The following is a 15,028-nucleotide window of genomic DNA, read 5'->3' as shown; positions in this document are numbered from 1 at the left end:
CCTCCTAAATTTCCTTCTACACGTGAGACCGTACTTTTAAAGATTTTTGTTATATTTGTGTTTAAAACTGAAAACCAACGGGACTTTTCTCCCTGGTTCTCTGAACACCTCTGAAAGAGGGACTTGGTCACCAAAGGGTGCTGTTCCATTTTACGTTTGATCCAGCCTAAGTGCAGGCAGCTACCGAGAGGAGCAGCCCCTGTCCCCTCCAGCTGCCTGTCCTTGGTGCCTCTCTGGCTGCGGACCCGTGGCCATGGTGGCTGCACAGTAACTCGGGTCACTTCACTGAGTTGCTGGCAGAGGAAGACAGGTCCCAAGCAAAACCAAGCCCTGTTGGAGTAGATGATTTTGGGGGGTTGTCCTGTACCTGTCCAGAGGCAGATATGTTGCAAGGGAAGGGATGACCTTCAGTAGCAGACTGATGGTGCTCGCAGTCAACGGCGATGTGAAACTGCTTTCTTCAGCCCTTGGCCTTGGCTGCAGGATCCACCCAGCAGTACCGGAAAATCTGCACTTGCTGTTTCTTCAGGTGAGCTTTCGCTCCTCTGTGCAATTTCCACTGCTCAGCCCTTGCTGAAATGAGCGTCTCATCTCCCAGATGTTCTCCCCTAGTATCTGCCCCACTGTGGAGCCTCCTCTGGCTTTGTGGGATGAGAAAAATGACACAAGTCACTCTTCCTCCTCTCCCAAGGGCTCTTCTAGCTGCCACTGTTGGGAACTCCAACACACCCAAAATAATCCATAAGGGTAGAGGTTTTCTCCCCCTCCTTCCCCCATCGGAGCAGCAGCATAGCCTCTATTTCCATACAGCCTATCTAGGGTTTGAATTCTGGACTCCAAGAAGAAATTGTTCCCATGCTGGAAAGCTCAGCACAATGACAGGTCCCGTTACCTTCCTGCTGGTCGGTAGTGCTCAGCGTTAACGATCCAAGCCCAGCTATGGAGACACCACGTTTCTAGTCCAAGATCTGCCCAGGCTCTGTCCCATGCTCTCCACAGTCTGTGTTTACTGCTGGGCCTATGGCTGGTGTCCATGGCCGCCTCAGCTGCCATGATCAATACGGGGCAATTTTTTGTTTTACAATGGGGAAAACTGTTGCACCCTCCCCAGAACATCCCTTCCCAGCCCATTCCCTCTTGGCAGAGCACTGCTGGCACACGGGGCTCTGCATCCTGCTCCTGGCTGCTCTGGACCAACAGCAAGGGCTGGAGCTGGGCTGTGATGGACCAGGGGACACATCAGGAGAGAAACCCTGGCCTGGCCTCCTGCTGGGGCAAGCTCAACAGCCCTCGGAGCACCAGAGCACAGCCAGGTGAGGATCACAACCCAGTGCAACTGAGGAGCCCTGGCCCAGTGCAGTTCCCAGCAGTCCTCAGGTCCCAGCTCTTCAAAGCTGCTGGGAGCAGCCCTGCTGTGCTTTGGCTTTGCTCCCCTTTGAGGGTCCATCATGAACAGGGCTATTGCCTTTTCTGCAGCTCAGCTTTTCCTGGCCGGTGAGTCTGCTCTGAGCCTGCCCCTCGCCCGGCTCCGCGGGGCAGGGTGCTGGGCTCTAGGGCTGCCCTCCTCCCGGCTGCTCCCCTTGCAAACGAGATAAAACCGCGCTTGTTTTTAAAAGCAGTACCACGTTCACGTGGTGACTCTTTCCTGAAGAGCTCATTAAATAGTTTTGGGGAGCGCTCGGTAACTAAGGGACTTGGCGTTCTGGGAATTAAGCAGTCAGTTAATCATTGTGGATGAAGTGGTCCCTAGCTGGGCGGTGGGAGGTGTTCACCTAGGGCTGGGTGAAGGCATCGAGAGAGGCAACTACGCAGCTGAGCAGTCTAGCTGGCTGAGCAGCCTCCCTTGAAGGCTGGCCTGCCTTTTGTTTCTGAAAAAAACCCCACCAAAAATCCTTTTCTTTGCTATCAAGCGGTCCTCATCTGCAGAAAGCAGCTCGCATCTCGTCCCCCTGATGAGTCCTTAAGCAGCACCACACAGCCCTGGGGCTTCCCCCAGCCCAGCTGCCTGGCAGGGTCGAGAGCTGCCCAGGAGGAGCTGGGTAGGGCTTTTCCTCCCTCCTCGGCTACAGGGTGAGGGTGCTGCACCGTAGCTTGCCCGGAGCAGTTGTTTTGACACAGTTGTTGGTTTCCTTTGCTGGCAGTGAGGCTGGGTCATTAATGTTTGAAACTCAGCCCGTTGCTTCATTTTGTTGGGCTAGATGAGCTGTAGTATTTTTATTTATGCTTCTGGACTGGATGAATGTCCTTGGTATCTATTTGTTAATGCAGGTCTTTTTTTAAAAAAAACAACCAACCTCTTCTGCAGCTTGTCAGGTACAACATGAGCATTTGTTTGCAGAGAGCCAGCAACAGAGCACTGTCTTTACAGAATGGATTGACTTTAAAACGCGTATGCAAAGGCAGGGAAACCATTCCCATCGCAGAATTCATCCGTGTCTCACAAACATGCCCCTGCGACCTGCGTGTTATTGTACAGAGGAGACGAGACGCTGCAGGAGCACAGCAGGGTTTCAGTTTTCCTGCCACAAGGCTCTCGAGGCTGCTGTGTGAGCCCAGCTGCCTGCTCTCCCCTGCTCGATCAGAAAACCATCCCTCCCCAACATGAGCCCGTCAGCTTTTTCCAGGCAGCCACCCCAGCATGACTCCCAACAACAGCTTCAAAAGCAAAGCAACCCCCACATGCCCCAAAAAAACCTAATCTGTGCAAATTGCAGAGGCGAGCGAGCTCCCCAGGCCCTGGTGGCTTCTGACCCTGCGGGGGACATACAGCCCAGCAGCATGGCAGGGCCCGGAGGGAGGGGTGCAACGGGTCCCGGGGTTTTGCTGTCGGGGATCTGTCAGGAGGTACGGCTGCTCCAGCAGGGCTGACAAAGGTCCTCTTGATGTAGGGAATTAAGCAGAGCCACCCACTGCATTTTGCTGGGTGGGGAGAAGGAATGAATCATGGAACGAGCCAAAGGGGAACAGAGCTTGGCTTCAGATAGGCAGGTCTTGGGCTGAGAGGGGCTTTTTTAGGAAGGACTCTAAAGGTTTCTCTCCCCTGTGCAAATTCTCTGGTATCTAGCAGGTGGGGAGGGAGGTTTGTGCTACAGCTGTGTGTGCAGCCACCTCTCTCCTTCACTGCATTGTTTATCTGTCATGAGACTCCAAGAATGTAATAGCTTTTGGGAGCTGTCAGGTTGTGCTGAAATCAGTTCTTAGGATCGCAGTCATTAGGAGGGCATGTGCATGCACGTGCACAAAAACCAGGAGTGCATAAGTCTGGCTTTCCTAAGTTAAAAATCTATCTTTTGAGTATTTAAATAAGTAGAACATAACTGTGAACTGGTTTGTGGCAACCTCTGGTGGAAAGCAAGCCCATCTTACCATACCAGGACAGCACTGGGCTGCAGAACCATCAGCCTCTCATTCCACAACAGAATCGAGAGCACAGCTCTGCACCTGCTGAGATTTGGGCTGGAAAAGATAAAAGAAAGCGTGCAGGAGATGAGCAAGGGAGAAGAGCTCCATGGAAAAAAGGACCAGCCAGATGGTTCCGCGTCACCAGACCGATGGACCACGCCAAGCAATAACCACAGAGCCTTCTGAACAAATGATAAGTCTTATTATTTTTCGGTACAGAAAGAAAAAAAAAAAAAATGAAGACATCAAAACCACACCAAAAGTCTGTGACAATTGTCCAAACACTTGAACAGCAAAAACATTTCCAAGACAATAAAGTGAAGGAAACAGCAGTACATCCAGACTGATGACAGAAAGCCAGTGGTAGCTGTTACTGGTCCCAGCCATATGCAACACGCATTTTATGCTAACTGGATCTTTTGGCTTTGGTCCCAGCTAAGACACAAATTAAGACACCTGATAGTGCTCATCAGCTTGTGAAACAGCAGAATGTCAGCTGTGTTAAACAGCTCAGATCAAACATCTAGTGCTGACAAGCCCACTCTTTGGTAACAGCAGCAAAGGGCTGAGCAGAGAAGCGTTGCCCTGCCCAAAGCAGAGCTCCAGCACGCCCTGGTGTCAGGAACCACCACCGACAGACTGGGGATGCTCCAGCGCTGGAAACTACGGTGAGTCCCCTTAGCTCGCTGACCAATGCAACGACAAACCTCTGAAAGATGCTCTCTCATCTACATTTCAGTGTCTTATGCTGATAAATAGCCCCCACCTTTTGCCCATGACCTCTTCAAAGCAGCTCTGCTGGCTGTAACCCAGACAAACTTTCCCCAGCAACAGGCTGAGAGTCTCTAAATGCAAAAAGGTCCCCATCCAGGCTCCTTGGGAGAAGTGAGACCTTGTGTCCCAGCCATCCCCCTGTTAAGTGCCCCAAACCAGAGCTGCACCACTACCCAGAGGTGCAAGTGCAGAGGGAGAGCTGTGTCTTCTCATTTGCAGTGTTTCTGCAGGGCACGTCGCCGTTCAGGGCTCTGAGGACTTTTCCAGAAGTACTGGTGCTGGAGGGCTGCCTGGGCTGTGATGCGCCTTTTGGGGTCGTACAGGAGCAACTGCTGCCAAGAGGAAAACACAGCAGATGTAGGCTTTTAAAAAACAAATGATCGATTGCACCTGCATGTGGCTGGGCCCAGATGTAGATGTTGGTCCTGCCTTTTCCCCTCTCTGGGCTTCAGGAGTAACCCACAGCTGAAGTTGCTGTGGGGAATACGCTAGAGGGGTTTCTTAACCCTTGATGCAGTGGTTTCCTAGAGGAGCCTGCATGGCAGCCCCACTTCAGAGCCAAGACTGAGCGCTATTTGATGAACCAGTGTTTCTGCAATGGCAGAGATGAGCATGAGCGCCAGATCAGCTAATGCACTTCTGGGTAGATCAGTCCCAAATATCCCTATTCTCTGCCCAGTTTGAAAAGGTCCTGCCTGTCCCCAGGTCTTGTTCTGAGCCCGTACTCACCACCAGTAAGTCTCTGCCATCTCTGTCTAATTTGGGAACAATTTCCTTCATCTCCTTCCTCGCCCACCGGGGAAACTCCCTGTTGTAGTCAGGCAGCTGGGTCACTCCAGGCCAGGTTGCCTCGGTGGGAGTGCCCAGGGTGCGAAAGATCTGGAAGAGCTGATCGATCTCGGAGTCCCCTGGAAACATGGCCTTCCCGATCACCTGAGAAAAAAAAAAAACAAAGCCAGTCCCACCTTTCCATCTGCTGTGTGCCCGATTTCCCACTGCAGGCAACCCTTGGTCCCAGCAGATGCAACCAACCACACAGACCAGGGCAGTTACAATGCAGCGATTCTGCCAGGCTGGGAAAGTCACGGGTGTCTGTCTGCTTGTCTCCAGCTCCTCTCCATGGATCCATGCTCCCCTGAGGCCATCCTCTTTCAGCCAGTCTCTTAGCCCTCTTTGTCTCCAGTTTCTTAACAGCCAGCTCTTGAAGGCTAGCTCCCTCCTCACCTGCTTGCCCAGGCTCTGCTGATCTGCAGCTTGGGGGCTTTGGGCGCTAGGGATAGCGCTCTTATACTGCAGGGATAACAAGAGCATGGAGTATGGACTCCTAGGAGATCCACTCTGCCATGCTATGAAGTGCTAGTTCTCTGCAGCCCACTGCAGGGACATCTGCAAGAGAGTCATCTCCTCCCAGGATGAAAATGCTGCGGCAACAAGACTGAAGTTACCCCTTTGGCAAGGACAGGCATTGCATTCCCATACACCTGGAACTGCAGCCAGACTACAGAGGCTTCTTCGCCTTCTGCCAGGCCCCGGAGAGTGGCAGATTTCCTTCTAAGCCCACAGCTAAGGATGAGCTAGCCCTCAGGGTGGACTTCCTGTAACACACACCCCAGCACAGGGTGGGATCCCAGTATCACAGATGTTCTGCATCTTATCCCTCCTTCCCCACTTCCCATTGCAGCTGCATCCTCCCTGCTCATTAAAGAGACTATTTAAACCCCTTCTACCATTTCTGCAAAGATGCAGCCGATGCTCCATATATCCACAGCGGTTAAGTAGTACTTGCATCTCAGGAGTATTTCAGGGGCTCGGTACCACAGAGTCACCACCTGGTAAGGAACCAACAAACAAGCTTTGTCTAGTTTCCCTGGGTGAAACTAGAGGCATGGGATCCTCTCTTCCCAGCTGTAATGCAGCGACTGTACATAATCGGAGCGTGCCAAGGCCGTGCTGAATTAACAGACACCTTCGTGACAGCAAGATTGGGACTAACAGATCATTCATCAATAGGACACTGTGGAAGAAATGAATATACCCTCTCCAGACAAGGTAGGAACCCAGCTTGCAGGCAGGCTAGGGTAGAAGCAGTCAGCACACTTTGTGGGGACATGAGGTAGCCCTTAAGCTGCGGGTTAGGTTAAGAGCACGTGCCTGGGCACAGCTGTGCCTCAGCAACTGATGAGTAACTTGTGATAGGGCTGTTGTTCATCCACTGCGGATTGTGTATCCCCCTCTCGGGTGGCAGGGAGTCTCAACAATACCTCGTGAGTGTACATGCGCAGGGGGACTCCGAAAGCTCTTGCCAGTCCAAAATCAGCCAGTTTGATTGTTCCTGCTTCATTAATGAGCAAGTTCTGCGGCTTCAAGTCCCTGTGGATGACTCTGTGCACGTGGCAGAAGTTCACCCCCTGCAGCAGCTGGAAAAGGTAGTTCTGAGGAGAGAAGAGATTTCAGACAAGGCCACAATGAAACCACTTCAAAGGCTGGATCATATGAACCAACATGCTTTGGATCATCTACAGACCTGAATGGGAAAAAAGTCCTTGAAATAAGGCAAACACCAGGCTTGCGGGCCACTACCCAAAGACGCACACAAACTGCTCCCACCCTACCCAGGGACAGACAGGCTCCAGTCTTAGGAGTGGCAGTTCCTTCCATGCATTACTCTGTACAAAGGCAATTAGCAATAGATCCCTCAGTTGTCCTCTTAACAGCAGTTTGCTCTGCAGCAAGATGGGCTGAAGAGCCTGGAAACAGCTGGGAAACAAATGTGCTGAGCAATAGTGCCAGGAGGTTTTCCCAGCTGAAATGTTTGGGATATGAAAAGTTGAATGTCTCCAGCCAAGAATGAATCTCTTCCAGATGCAATCTGAGAAAGACCAGCTCAGTGCTGGCTCTGTGCAGCAGAAGGCAGCAAGGACACACACGCTCTGCCCTGCCTATTAGTGGTCCTTCCACACTGTACCTTGACCAAGCCCAAAGGAAGCTGTCCATTTTGGCACGAGTCCATGTATTGCTTCAGGTCCTGATTCAGATACTCAAACACGAGACAGAGCTTCCTCTCGCTGTCTATGACATCCAGGAGCCTGCAAAAGAAGCATAAGCACTCTCTTCAGTACCTTTGTGTGGGAACCCACGCTATGCAGGAGTGTTAGTCACTTGTAGAGTGTGTGGGAAGACCTTCTGAAGACCTTTGCCCAAGCATCCCTCCTCCCACAGATGCCTCTGCTCTGAGAGTCCTCTGGAGCAGTGAGAGGCAGATGTAAGAGCAGCATCTAGTATGGGGCAGCAGCAGCTTGGACCAGCCTGTGTTGCTGGAGTAAAGTGGCAGTGCTGTGGGCTATTGCTGTAAACCAGGGAAGCGCAAGTGATTCTTGCATTTTCCTGTTTATTTTGCTTCTTTCTACGCAGCCAGGGAAGGACTGGAAGGCCCCTCTTGCTGTCTGTCCCCAGAGCTCCCTGTGGGGATGAGCAGGAGCTTGCCAATATGCTGGTGGAGAGGGTTCATCCAGGTCTTACCTGACTATGTTGGGGTGCTTCAGCTCCTTCAGCAGTGAGATTTCTCGGATCGCGGTGCTGGGGACGCCCTCCATCTCCCTGCAGCAGAGACAGGCTGCCTGGCACCCCGTCCCCCAGTGGGATCCCACAGCCCATCGGGGTCCTGTGTCCCGTCTCGCTTCCGTTGTACCCCATTGCCTGCCCAGGGGAGGGTTTCTCACACCAGGCACCCTGAGTTTGGGATGGAGCCATGTGTGGGGTCAGCTGGGACGAGGCAGGGAGAAATGGAGCCACGGGGAAGGAGAGGGACAGGGTGACCTAGACAGTGCAAGCTGTGGGGCAGAGCTTGTTTGGGAGCACCTTGGGGCACATTTGGAGAAGCAGTGGTTTAAATGCCCAAGCCTTGCTTTTTGGAGGCGAGGGGACATGAAAGCTCTTTGCCCCTCAGGCAGCCGCCTCCGCCAGCCTGAGGGGCCACCATGGGGTGCAGTCCCACCACCATGGTCCCTGGTCCACACTTACACCCCTCATCGTGGAGACAGCCCAGGGATGACTCAGGGGAATGGTAATAAGCTTTTATCTGCTCAGTCCTCACCCTGGAGTGGCTGAAGCTGGCCCTGCCAGAAGGCTGAGCCTCACCAGGCCCCAGCACTGCACTCCTGAGGGAGAGACCACCTCCCAAAACGGTGGCTACTTCCCGCTACCCTGGGCCATGGCTCCAGGGCCAAGCAGTGCCGCGTCAGGCCCTAGGTGATTGCATGAGCCGATACAGATGTTCTTTTCCGTCATGTCAGGCTTTTTCAAGCCTCTCACACCATTTTGGACATCGGGTTGGGCTGGACTCAGGCGCCCTCTGCTCAGTCCCATGGTGGGGCTGGGGCTCTGCTGGGCTCAGCTGGTGGCCGTCTCCCCACAGACGGCACTGCCGGCCCCAGAGGAGCCATTTGCGTCCCTCAACCCCCCGCTTGCCTCAGCACCCTATTGCTGCTGCGCTGAGGAGGTGGCCGGCCTAGCGCCATGGTGGGCTGGGCGGGCACTGGGCTGGGCCAAGCCATGGCAGCCGCCGGGCTTTGCCCCCACTCACCTGTCCAAGCGGATCTTCTTAATGGCCACCAGCTGCCCCGTGCGCTTGTACCGAGCCTTGTACACCACGCCATAGGTGCCCTCCCCGATCTTCTCCAGCTTCTGAAACATCTCCCGAGAGGCGGCCATGGTGCTGCCTCAGCCTCCCGGGGGCAGCTGGCACTGCTTTCTGAGGGGAAAAAGAAAAAAAGAGCGGGGAAAAAACCAAACCCCAAACGTGCGGGAGGTGCTTGCTCTCCCTGCGTGTCCGCTCTGCCCGTGTGTCCCCTGAGCTGCTGCCGGGGTCCCCCCGTGCTGCTCCCCCAGCACAGGGCCCTGCCGTGAACTGGGGCGGCTGCAGCCGGCGGGGTGGTCTGGGCGTGCTGGCGGGGGTCTGCGGGGGTCTGCGGGTCTCTGCGCAGACCCAAAGAGCCAAACACACCCTACACCAACTGCCCGGCACCGGCTGCTTGCGGCCAGGGTTGTGGAGTGTGTTGGCTAAAGCAAATACGGAGCAAAATGGCTCTGGGCCGGAGGGAGAGGCAGCAGGGCCTAGCGAAGCTCTGCAGCTCCGTTTGCGCGGTGCCGAGGGGATGTGGTGCGTAACCAGGGTTCCCCAGGACACACTCAGGTCAAACACATAGCAGAAATGGCTTTTATTTTTTATTTTTTCTGTGTTGCGCAATTGTTCCTTGAACCTCCCCAGCGTGGGCTGCGGCGCTTGGTCAGCCTTTTGCAAGATGCCCTTGGTGGGGGATTAATCATTGACTTGACAGCTGCCAGAAAACGAGATTAAAAAAATATTACGCATCGCGGCACCAGGAAAGGCAGAGCCACAGGGCCTGTCTCCTGGAGGACGTGTGGGCTCCACGTCTCTGGGTGGGCACAGCAGGACCCGGCAGCCCACTGCCCGCCTGGGCCCACAGTGCAGACCGCAACATTTCGGTGACCAAAAAAGGATTGATTTCACCCATTGCTGAGCCACCAGCTCCAAATCTTTTTAAAACTGATCCTGATTTTGCCAATGTGAAAGAACCAAAGCGTGGTTGCTCTGTGGCTGAAGAGGGATCCGCATGGCCACGGCAAAGCCCTGTGTGGGTTCTCCGGTGGCTTGTGAAGGTTGTGTTTGCACTCACGTCTCCGTCCGGAGTCATTGCCAAATTTGCTCTCCTCTTCCTGGCTGGCTGGGTTTGTGGGGACTTTTTTACGTAACACTTGTAGGAACCTGGTATTTTGGATATTCCCACCTCTCTGGCAAACCTGGCCACTTGGATAAAACTTCAGCGCAGGGATGAAGGTAGGAGAACAGACAGGAGATGCGGTGTAAACATAAACACATTATGACAGACTCACCACTGTCTTTTACAAAACCAGGTTAAAATCTTGCCTCTTGAGATCGTGTTTTTTGGACTTGGGCTGAACAGAGATTGTGCTGAGGCAGGGCTTTTGGATTCTCTGTAACCACGTGAAGAAAAACCATAAGGCTAAACTATGGTTAAAGATTATATCAAGTGCTGTAATTACTGAGCCATCTCAGGCCCTTGAATCAAGCCTGCTGGTAACAGGGGACTTACTTTGCCAATACCTTCTGCATTTTGATCTGCTGCTGTGCATTGTATGGCTTCAGTCCTTATTTTCTGAACATTTCACCAGAGAACATGAGCAAAAAGCAGAAAAGGCTTCAGGTGGCTGAATTCCCCTGCAAACCACAATCTCAGCTCACTCCAGGTCCAGGGATTTCTACGCCACAGGAGTCTCCTCTCTTTTGCACTAACATTTTATTCTGATTTCACATTAGTGATTTTCTTTTTGGTGATGGTTTAATTCTGCCAGGTGGGCTTGGCACCATGTTCTTAAACCGGCGTGGCTCTGATGTAACTTCATCTCCTCTTCTTGCAACCTTGTCAAAGTCAAGCACTTCGTTCGTTACACACGCTGTACTTAGGAGAAGGAGGAAAACTGCGTATTGCTAAATTTTCTTACATAATCCATGGGGTTTCTGCAGGGCCTAACACATTTGCCATCGCAAGAAAGAGGTTTTAATCAATAAAAGACAGGCTGCCTTCTATTTTCATCTTTATTTAGGAAAATACCAACCAAAACCTCTAGATGCTTCAAAAAAAATAGTGATTTAATGTTTCCTACATAGTTGTGTCAAGGAAGAAAGTCAAGTGGTGGTTCCCAGGGCACTACAAATATTTATTTTAGAGCCTAAGTCAATCCCCCACCTTGGCTACCAGCTCCTGAAAACCGGAAGGGGCAGGTGCTACTGAAAATAGCGACTCTTTGTTCTTCTTGTTTCTTTGTTGGTCGGTCCAGATATTCAAGTGTTTTACCATGAACGCGCCTGTGTGGAAGCTGAGTCACAGTCACCAAATGCACGCGCTCACGGATCCGCAGGCGCACAGGGCTAACGAACTTTGCGCTAATGCCCTTTACCTCCCATCTGCCAACAGCCTGGTAACCCGCTGCACTTTGGCAGTGCGCGAGGGTGTGAGCTGTTTAACTCGAGATTCAGAGACTTCTCCTTTTTCTGACATCTCCAAGCCCTGCATTACAAAAGGACCAGCATAACTCAAGCGCTCCCTTTCCTTAACAGCCCTTTTACACAAACAACAAACCTGCTTCCCAGAGCTATTTTCAGTGATGACACCTGGCACGAACGGACAACCCACAGTCACACACCGACTCACAGTCTTCAAGTGTTTCCCTGCTCAGTGACTTCTCTTTGCTATTTGCCACAGCAAAAAGTGGTATGTTGCAAACCCACCTTCTAAATTTACTTTTAACCTATTTGTTACAAATGGAAGTGCAAGGACCAGTGTACAGCTGGTCTCAGAGCTGCCGTCAGGACGTGCTGTTTTCCATCCGCTGCTGCCTCTCATTGAAGTATTTCCTCTGCTCCTGTATGGCTTGTTCCAGCAAGGGCACATTCATCCCTTCCACGCACGTCAATATTCGTGCCTTTACCACGGGACCCTGACCTGGGAATACAAACAGGAAGCTTCTGTAGAAAGACAAACAGATAGAGCACCTCGGAGGAAAACAGAGAGGTTCCCTCAGGCAGCGTATGGCTTCAGCTGGCCGAATACCCATAGCCTGAGAACCTGCAGGAGACTGGACCGGCCACGTGCCTCCACTGACGTGAGCAGCAGGCCCAGGAGCAGGTTAATTCAGCAACGTGCTTTCCCTCTGCCCTGTTGGCTACAAAATGCTGGTGACAGACACTGCGCTTTCCTTTCACTGGGGAATGCTGAGCCTAGAACATGGTGCCAGTGCCCACCGTGCAACATCTGTCTACTTCGTGGCTGAATGAAGTTTGGTTTTTCCTGCCTAAAAAGCATCAGGGATGGGTCTCATCTCATCTCTGAATGCCCCTGTGCAGACAAGCAGAGAACAGAACAAAGCTGGGCTTAGAAGAGGCTCAGTGTTGACTACAATCAACAGTTCATGGGTGGCATTCAAATTGTAACATGTTGCTGCACAAAAAGGGGTCAAACCTTGGTGACACAAGTGCCATCTCAGCCTGCTCCCCTTCCACACCTGCAAAACGGGGCCAGCTCACTCCTAAGCTCTGATGATCAAAATAACATGTCTTCCTACAGGAATTTTGCAGCAGTGGCTTAGCAGGTCACTCACTAGATGCCACGTGCAGTGTGGCTTTCCACATGCCACCCAGGATTTCAATGGCATGAATGTGAATGCTTGTCATCAGGTGTGGCCAAGACAACACTTGGGATTCGCTTCACAACCCCACAGCCCAGCCCAGATCAACTCCTCACGCAAAGCACCATGCAGCTGGAGTAACTCTCAGGGCACCCCAGAAAGGACAACAGGGCAACCTGCATGACAGAGCCCGCCTGCATTCCTCACGCCCCATGTCTGAGGGTAGGGGTATAATTAGAACCTTTCAGGCATGGCAAAGACCAACCCAGCCAGCTGACAACGAGGTATTGCTGCAATCAGCCACGTGTGGAGCAAAGACAATGTGGTGGCTGGCAATGATGGCAGCAGGCTTTAGCACCGGTTTCACAAGCTCACTGATGGCTGCTGAGGTGCTTCTTGTTTCTAATGAAATCTGTGCCAGAGCACCAGATTTTCATCAAGATAAGGATGGCTCTTCTCATGGTCAACGGGGAGAGACGGGCTGCCCCTGCTGTGAATCACACGCTCGTGTGACTGGAGGCAGCGGCATGAGATGAGCCTCCCTGGCCAACGCTAACCTCCGTGACAGTGTGTCTTGCCCAGAGAGTCATGAAGGAGCTCATCAACCACGAACAGCGGCAAAGGGCACTGGTTCCTGGAGCATTTACCTTCTCTGTGTTCCACCTCTCCTAGGACCATGTAGCGAGATCCCAGCTGGGCTTGGAATGGCTCCACAAACTTGGTGTCGACACAGACCCGGTACTGGGCCGAGCTGTGCTGAGCTGTGAGAACAGCTTCGGAGCGGGCCAGGTCGTAGCAGCATAACCTGGGAATGATTGATTTGGGAAGCTCAGCGGTGCAGAGACACAACAATTAAAAACAAAGGGAGGGGTCAGCCAGTGAAGGCAAGGCCTGGCCTGCAAGGAGAGCAGGGTACGCTTCTCACCGGCCAAACGTCCTCAGCGCCTCCCCCTCTGGGACTGAGCTGTTGATCTCCCATGGGAAGTAATAGACACCAGCACTTGGCAGCATCTCACACAACCGCCGTTGGGCCTGCAGTAAAACAAAAGATCTGAGTTCATGCCACCCCAGTACCCGATCCAGATACTAGGGGACACTGCCCCAAAACTCCTTCCTTGCCCAGGGCCCCCCATCCAGGGAGCTGCAGGAGCTTCACAGCTTCCCTGCTGAGTCCTGTTTGCACCTCAATGCATGTGCCAAGCCCTGGGTATCCTGGCACAAAGAGGGGCTACCTTCCCCCTCTGCAATCCAACATGAACAGCAACAGGCAGCCCACCAGCTCCTCCAGGTCTCCCCCAGGCTACGGACGGGTTGAGAAAGGTTAAAGTAGTGGAAAAAATGGTGACTGAGAAGCTCAGAGATTGTGAGGGCCTGAGATGCAGGAACAGACCCAGCTGCTGGGGTGATGGGGTACCATGCAGCAAGATTTAAGGTAGGACCCTGTGCATGCTCTCATGCTGCAGGATAAGAAATTCTGGCAGTGTCTGATCCTGCAGCTGGAGAACAATTTCTTGGATACCAGCCAGCCTGGTTTTGTCAGTAGTCTAGCAGGGTTTAGAAGACAGAGATGAGTGAGAAGGATTCGCCCCCAGACGAGACTCGGGGAACTCCTGGGAGCGGTGGAGCAGGGCTGGCACAGGCAGGCCAGCCACGGCACAAAGCACACAGAAAACCAGGAATGCAGCGCAGCCTTCAGCAAGGTTTTAATCCTACCCAGCCAGTGCCATAGCCAGGCTGTTGGCTCTGCCTAAAGTGGTTTCTTTTGGCATCATTTTTCCTCCGATCTCCCTTGCACGGTGCCTGCATTTGGTGCATGTCCGTGTTCCATTTACCGTTTTTCTCTTTGGTTTCTTGCCCTGCTTAGGGAGGGCCCCCAAAAGCTGCACAATAGCCCAGGCAAAAACTCCTGCAAATCAGACAAGTGGGGCCACCCCAACACGTTCGAGGTCCCCCAACACTGAGCAGACAGGAGCGGGGACACGCCCAGCTGCAACCCCGTGCCTGCCTTTAACGCTTGGTGCCCCTTGCCGACCTCACGCACTGCTCAGGGAGTTGCAGCCTCGCTAAATGCCCCACGGCGGGCTGCCACGGGAGCCCACCCAACCCGGGGCGCTCCTGGCTCACCCCTCACGTACCAGAACTCCGGGTCTGGCTGCCCACAGCCCCCTGCAAGGCCGCGCACGCCCATGGCGGGCTGCGGGACCCCCCGGGGCAGGCTCCCACCCAGCAGCGAAAGAGGCGGCAAACCACCGCCATGCCCAGCTCCCCACACCTGGCCTTTAACCCAGGCCTCACAGGCCGGCTCAGTCCCGCCTGGCTGCGGGATGGCGCAGGGCGGGAAGCTCGCCGTGCGCTTGACGCCCAACCCCGCTGCCCCATGCGCACCCTCGCGCGACGCCCGCTCGGCCCCAAGCGCAGCGCACGCAGCCGGAGCGCGCTGCCTAACGCGGTCACCAACCCCGGGCCTAAACACGGGCATTTAATAAGCTGTTTATTTTAATTAACCGCTCCCGAGGAGGCCCGACGGGCCCAGCCCGCCGCGCGCCCCTTTGAAGCCCCGCGCGCCGCTCACCGCTCCGCCGCCGCTTCCCGCGGGAGGCCGCGGTCACGTGGCCGGGAGCGACGT

At 53.7% G+C, this 15,028-nt stretch overlaps 2 protein-coding genes across 2 annotated transcripts; both read right to left on the bottom strand.

The window, feature by feature from the left end:
• Positions 1-3,633: 3,633 nt before the first annotated feature.
• Positions 3,634-9,281, bottom strand: CDK3 (cyclin dependent kinase 3). The gene is made up of 7 exons (XM_075440959.1): positions 8,759-9,281; positions 7,696-7,773; positions 7,142-7,262; positions 6,438-6,608; positions 5,904-6,005; positions 4,906-5,109; positions 3,634-4,508 (listed from the first exon to the last, which is right to left on the bottom strand). Exons 1-7 carry the CDS (start codon positions 8,884-8,886, stop codon positions 4,386-4,388), a joined length of 927 nt encoding a protein of 308 aa, XP_075297074.1. The 5' UTR covers positions 8,887-9,281; the 3' UTR covers positions 3,634-4,385.
• Positions 9,282-10,846: 1,565 nt separating this feature from the next.
• TEN1 (TEN1 subunit of CST complex) lies at positions 10,847-15,006 on the bottom strand. The gene is made up of 4 exons (XM_075441267.1): positions 14,975-15,006; positions 13,328-13,434; positions 13,050-13,207; positions 10,847-11,720 (listed from the first exon to the last, which is right to left on the bottom strand). Exons 2-4 carry the CDS (start codon positions 13,411-13,413, stop codon positions 11,584-11,586), a joined length of 381 nt encoding a protein of 126 aa, XP_075297382.1. The 5' UTR covers positions 13,414-13,434; positions 14,975-15,006; the 3' UTR covers positions 10,847-11,583.
• Between the last annotated feature and the right edge of the window lie 22 nt (positions 15,007-15,028).

This window comes from Opisthocomus hoazin, chromosome 21 (assembly GCF_030867145.1).
Source record: "Opisthocomus hoazin isolate bOpiHoa1 chromosome 21, bOpiHoa1.hap1, whole genome shotgun sequence".
Taxonomy (NCBI): Eukaryota; Metazoa; Chordata; class Aves; order Opisthocomiformes; family Opisthocomidae; genus Opisthocomus; species Opisthocomus hoazin.
The sequence above is the reverse complement of the archived record's forward strand: the minus strand, read 5'-3'. Positions and strand labels throughout refer to the sequence as shown.

Excerpts from the sequence above, each read along its gene's own strand:
- CDK3 (XM_075440959.1), bottom strand. The coding sequence starts at position 8,886 with ATGGCCGCCTCTCGGGAGATGTTTCAGAAGCTGGAGAAGATCGGGGAG. Across the intron at positions 5,110-5,903 it reads GCTGCATCTTTGCAGAAATG|GTGATCGGGAAGGCCATGTT; the intron begins GTAGAAGGGGTT and ends TTTTTTTCTCAG. Across the intron at positions 4,509-4,905 it reads ATGGCAGAGACTTACTGGTG|CAGTTGCTCCTGTACGACCC; the intron begins GTGAGTACGGGC and ends TCCTCTTGGCAG.
- TEN1 (XM_075441267.1), bottom strand. The coding sequence starts at position 13,413 with ATGCTGCCAAGTGCTGGTGTCTATTACTTCCCATGGGAGATCAACAGC. Across the intron at positions 13,208-13,327 it reads GCGCTGAGGACGTTTGGCCG|GTTATGCTGCTACGACCTGG; the intron begins GTGAGAAGCGTA and ends AATCATTCCCAG. Across the intron at positions 11,721-13,049 it reads AGAGGTGGAACACAGAGAAG|GTCAGGGTCCCGTGGTAAAG; the intron begins GTAAATGCTCCA and ends TTGTATTCCCAG.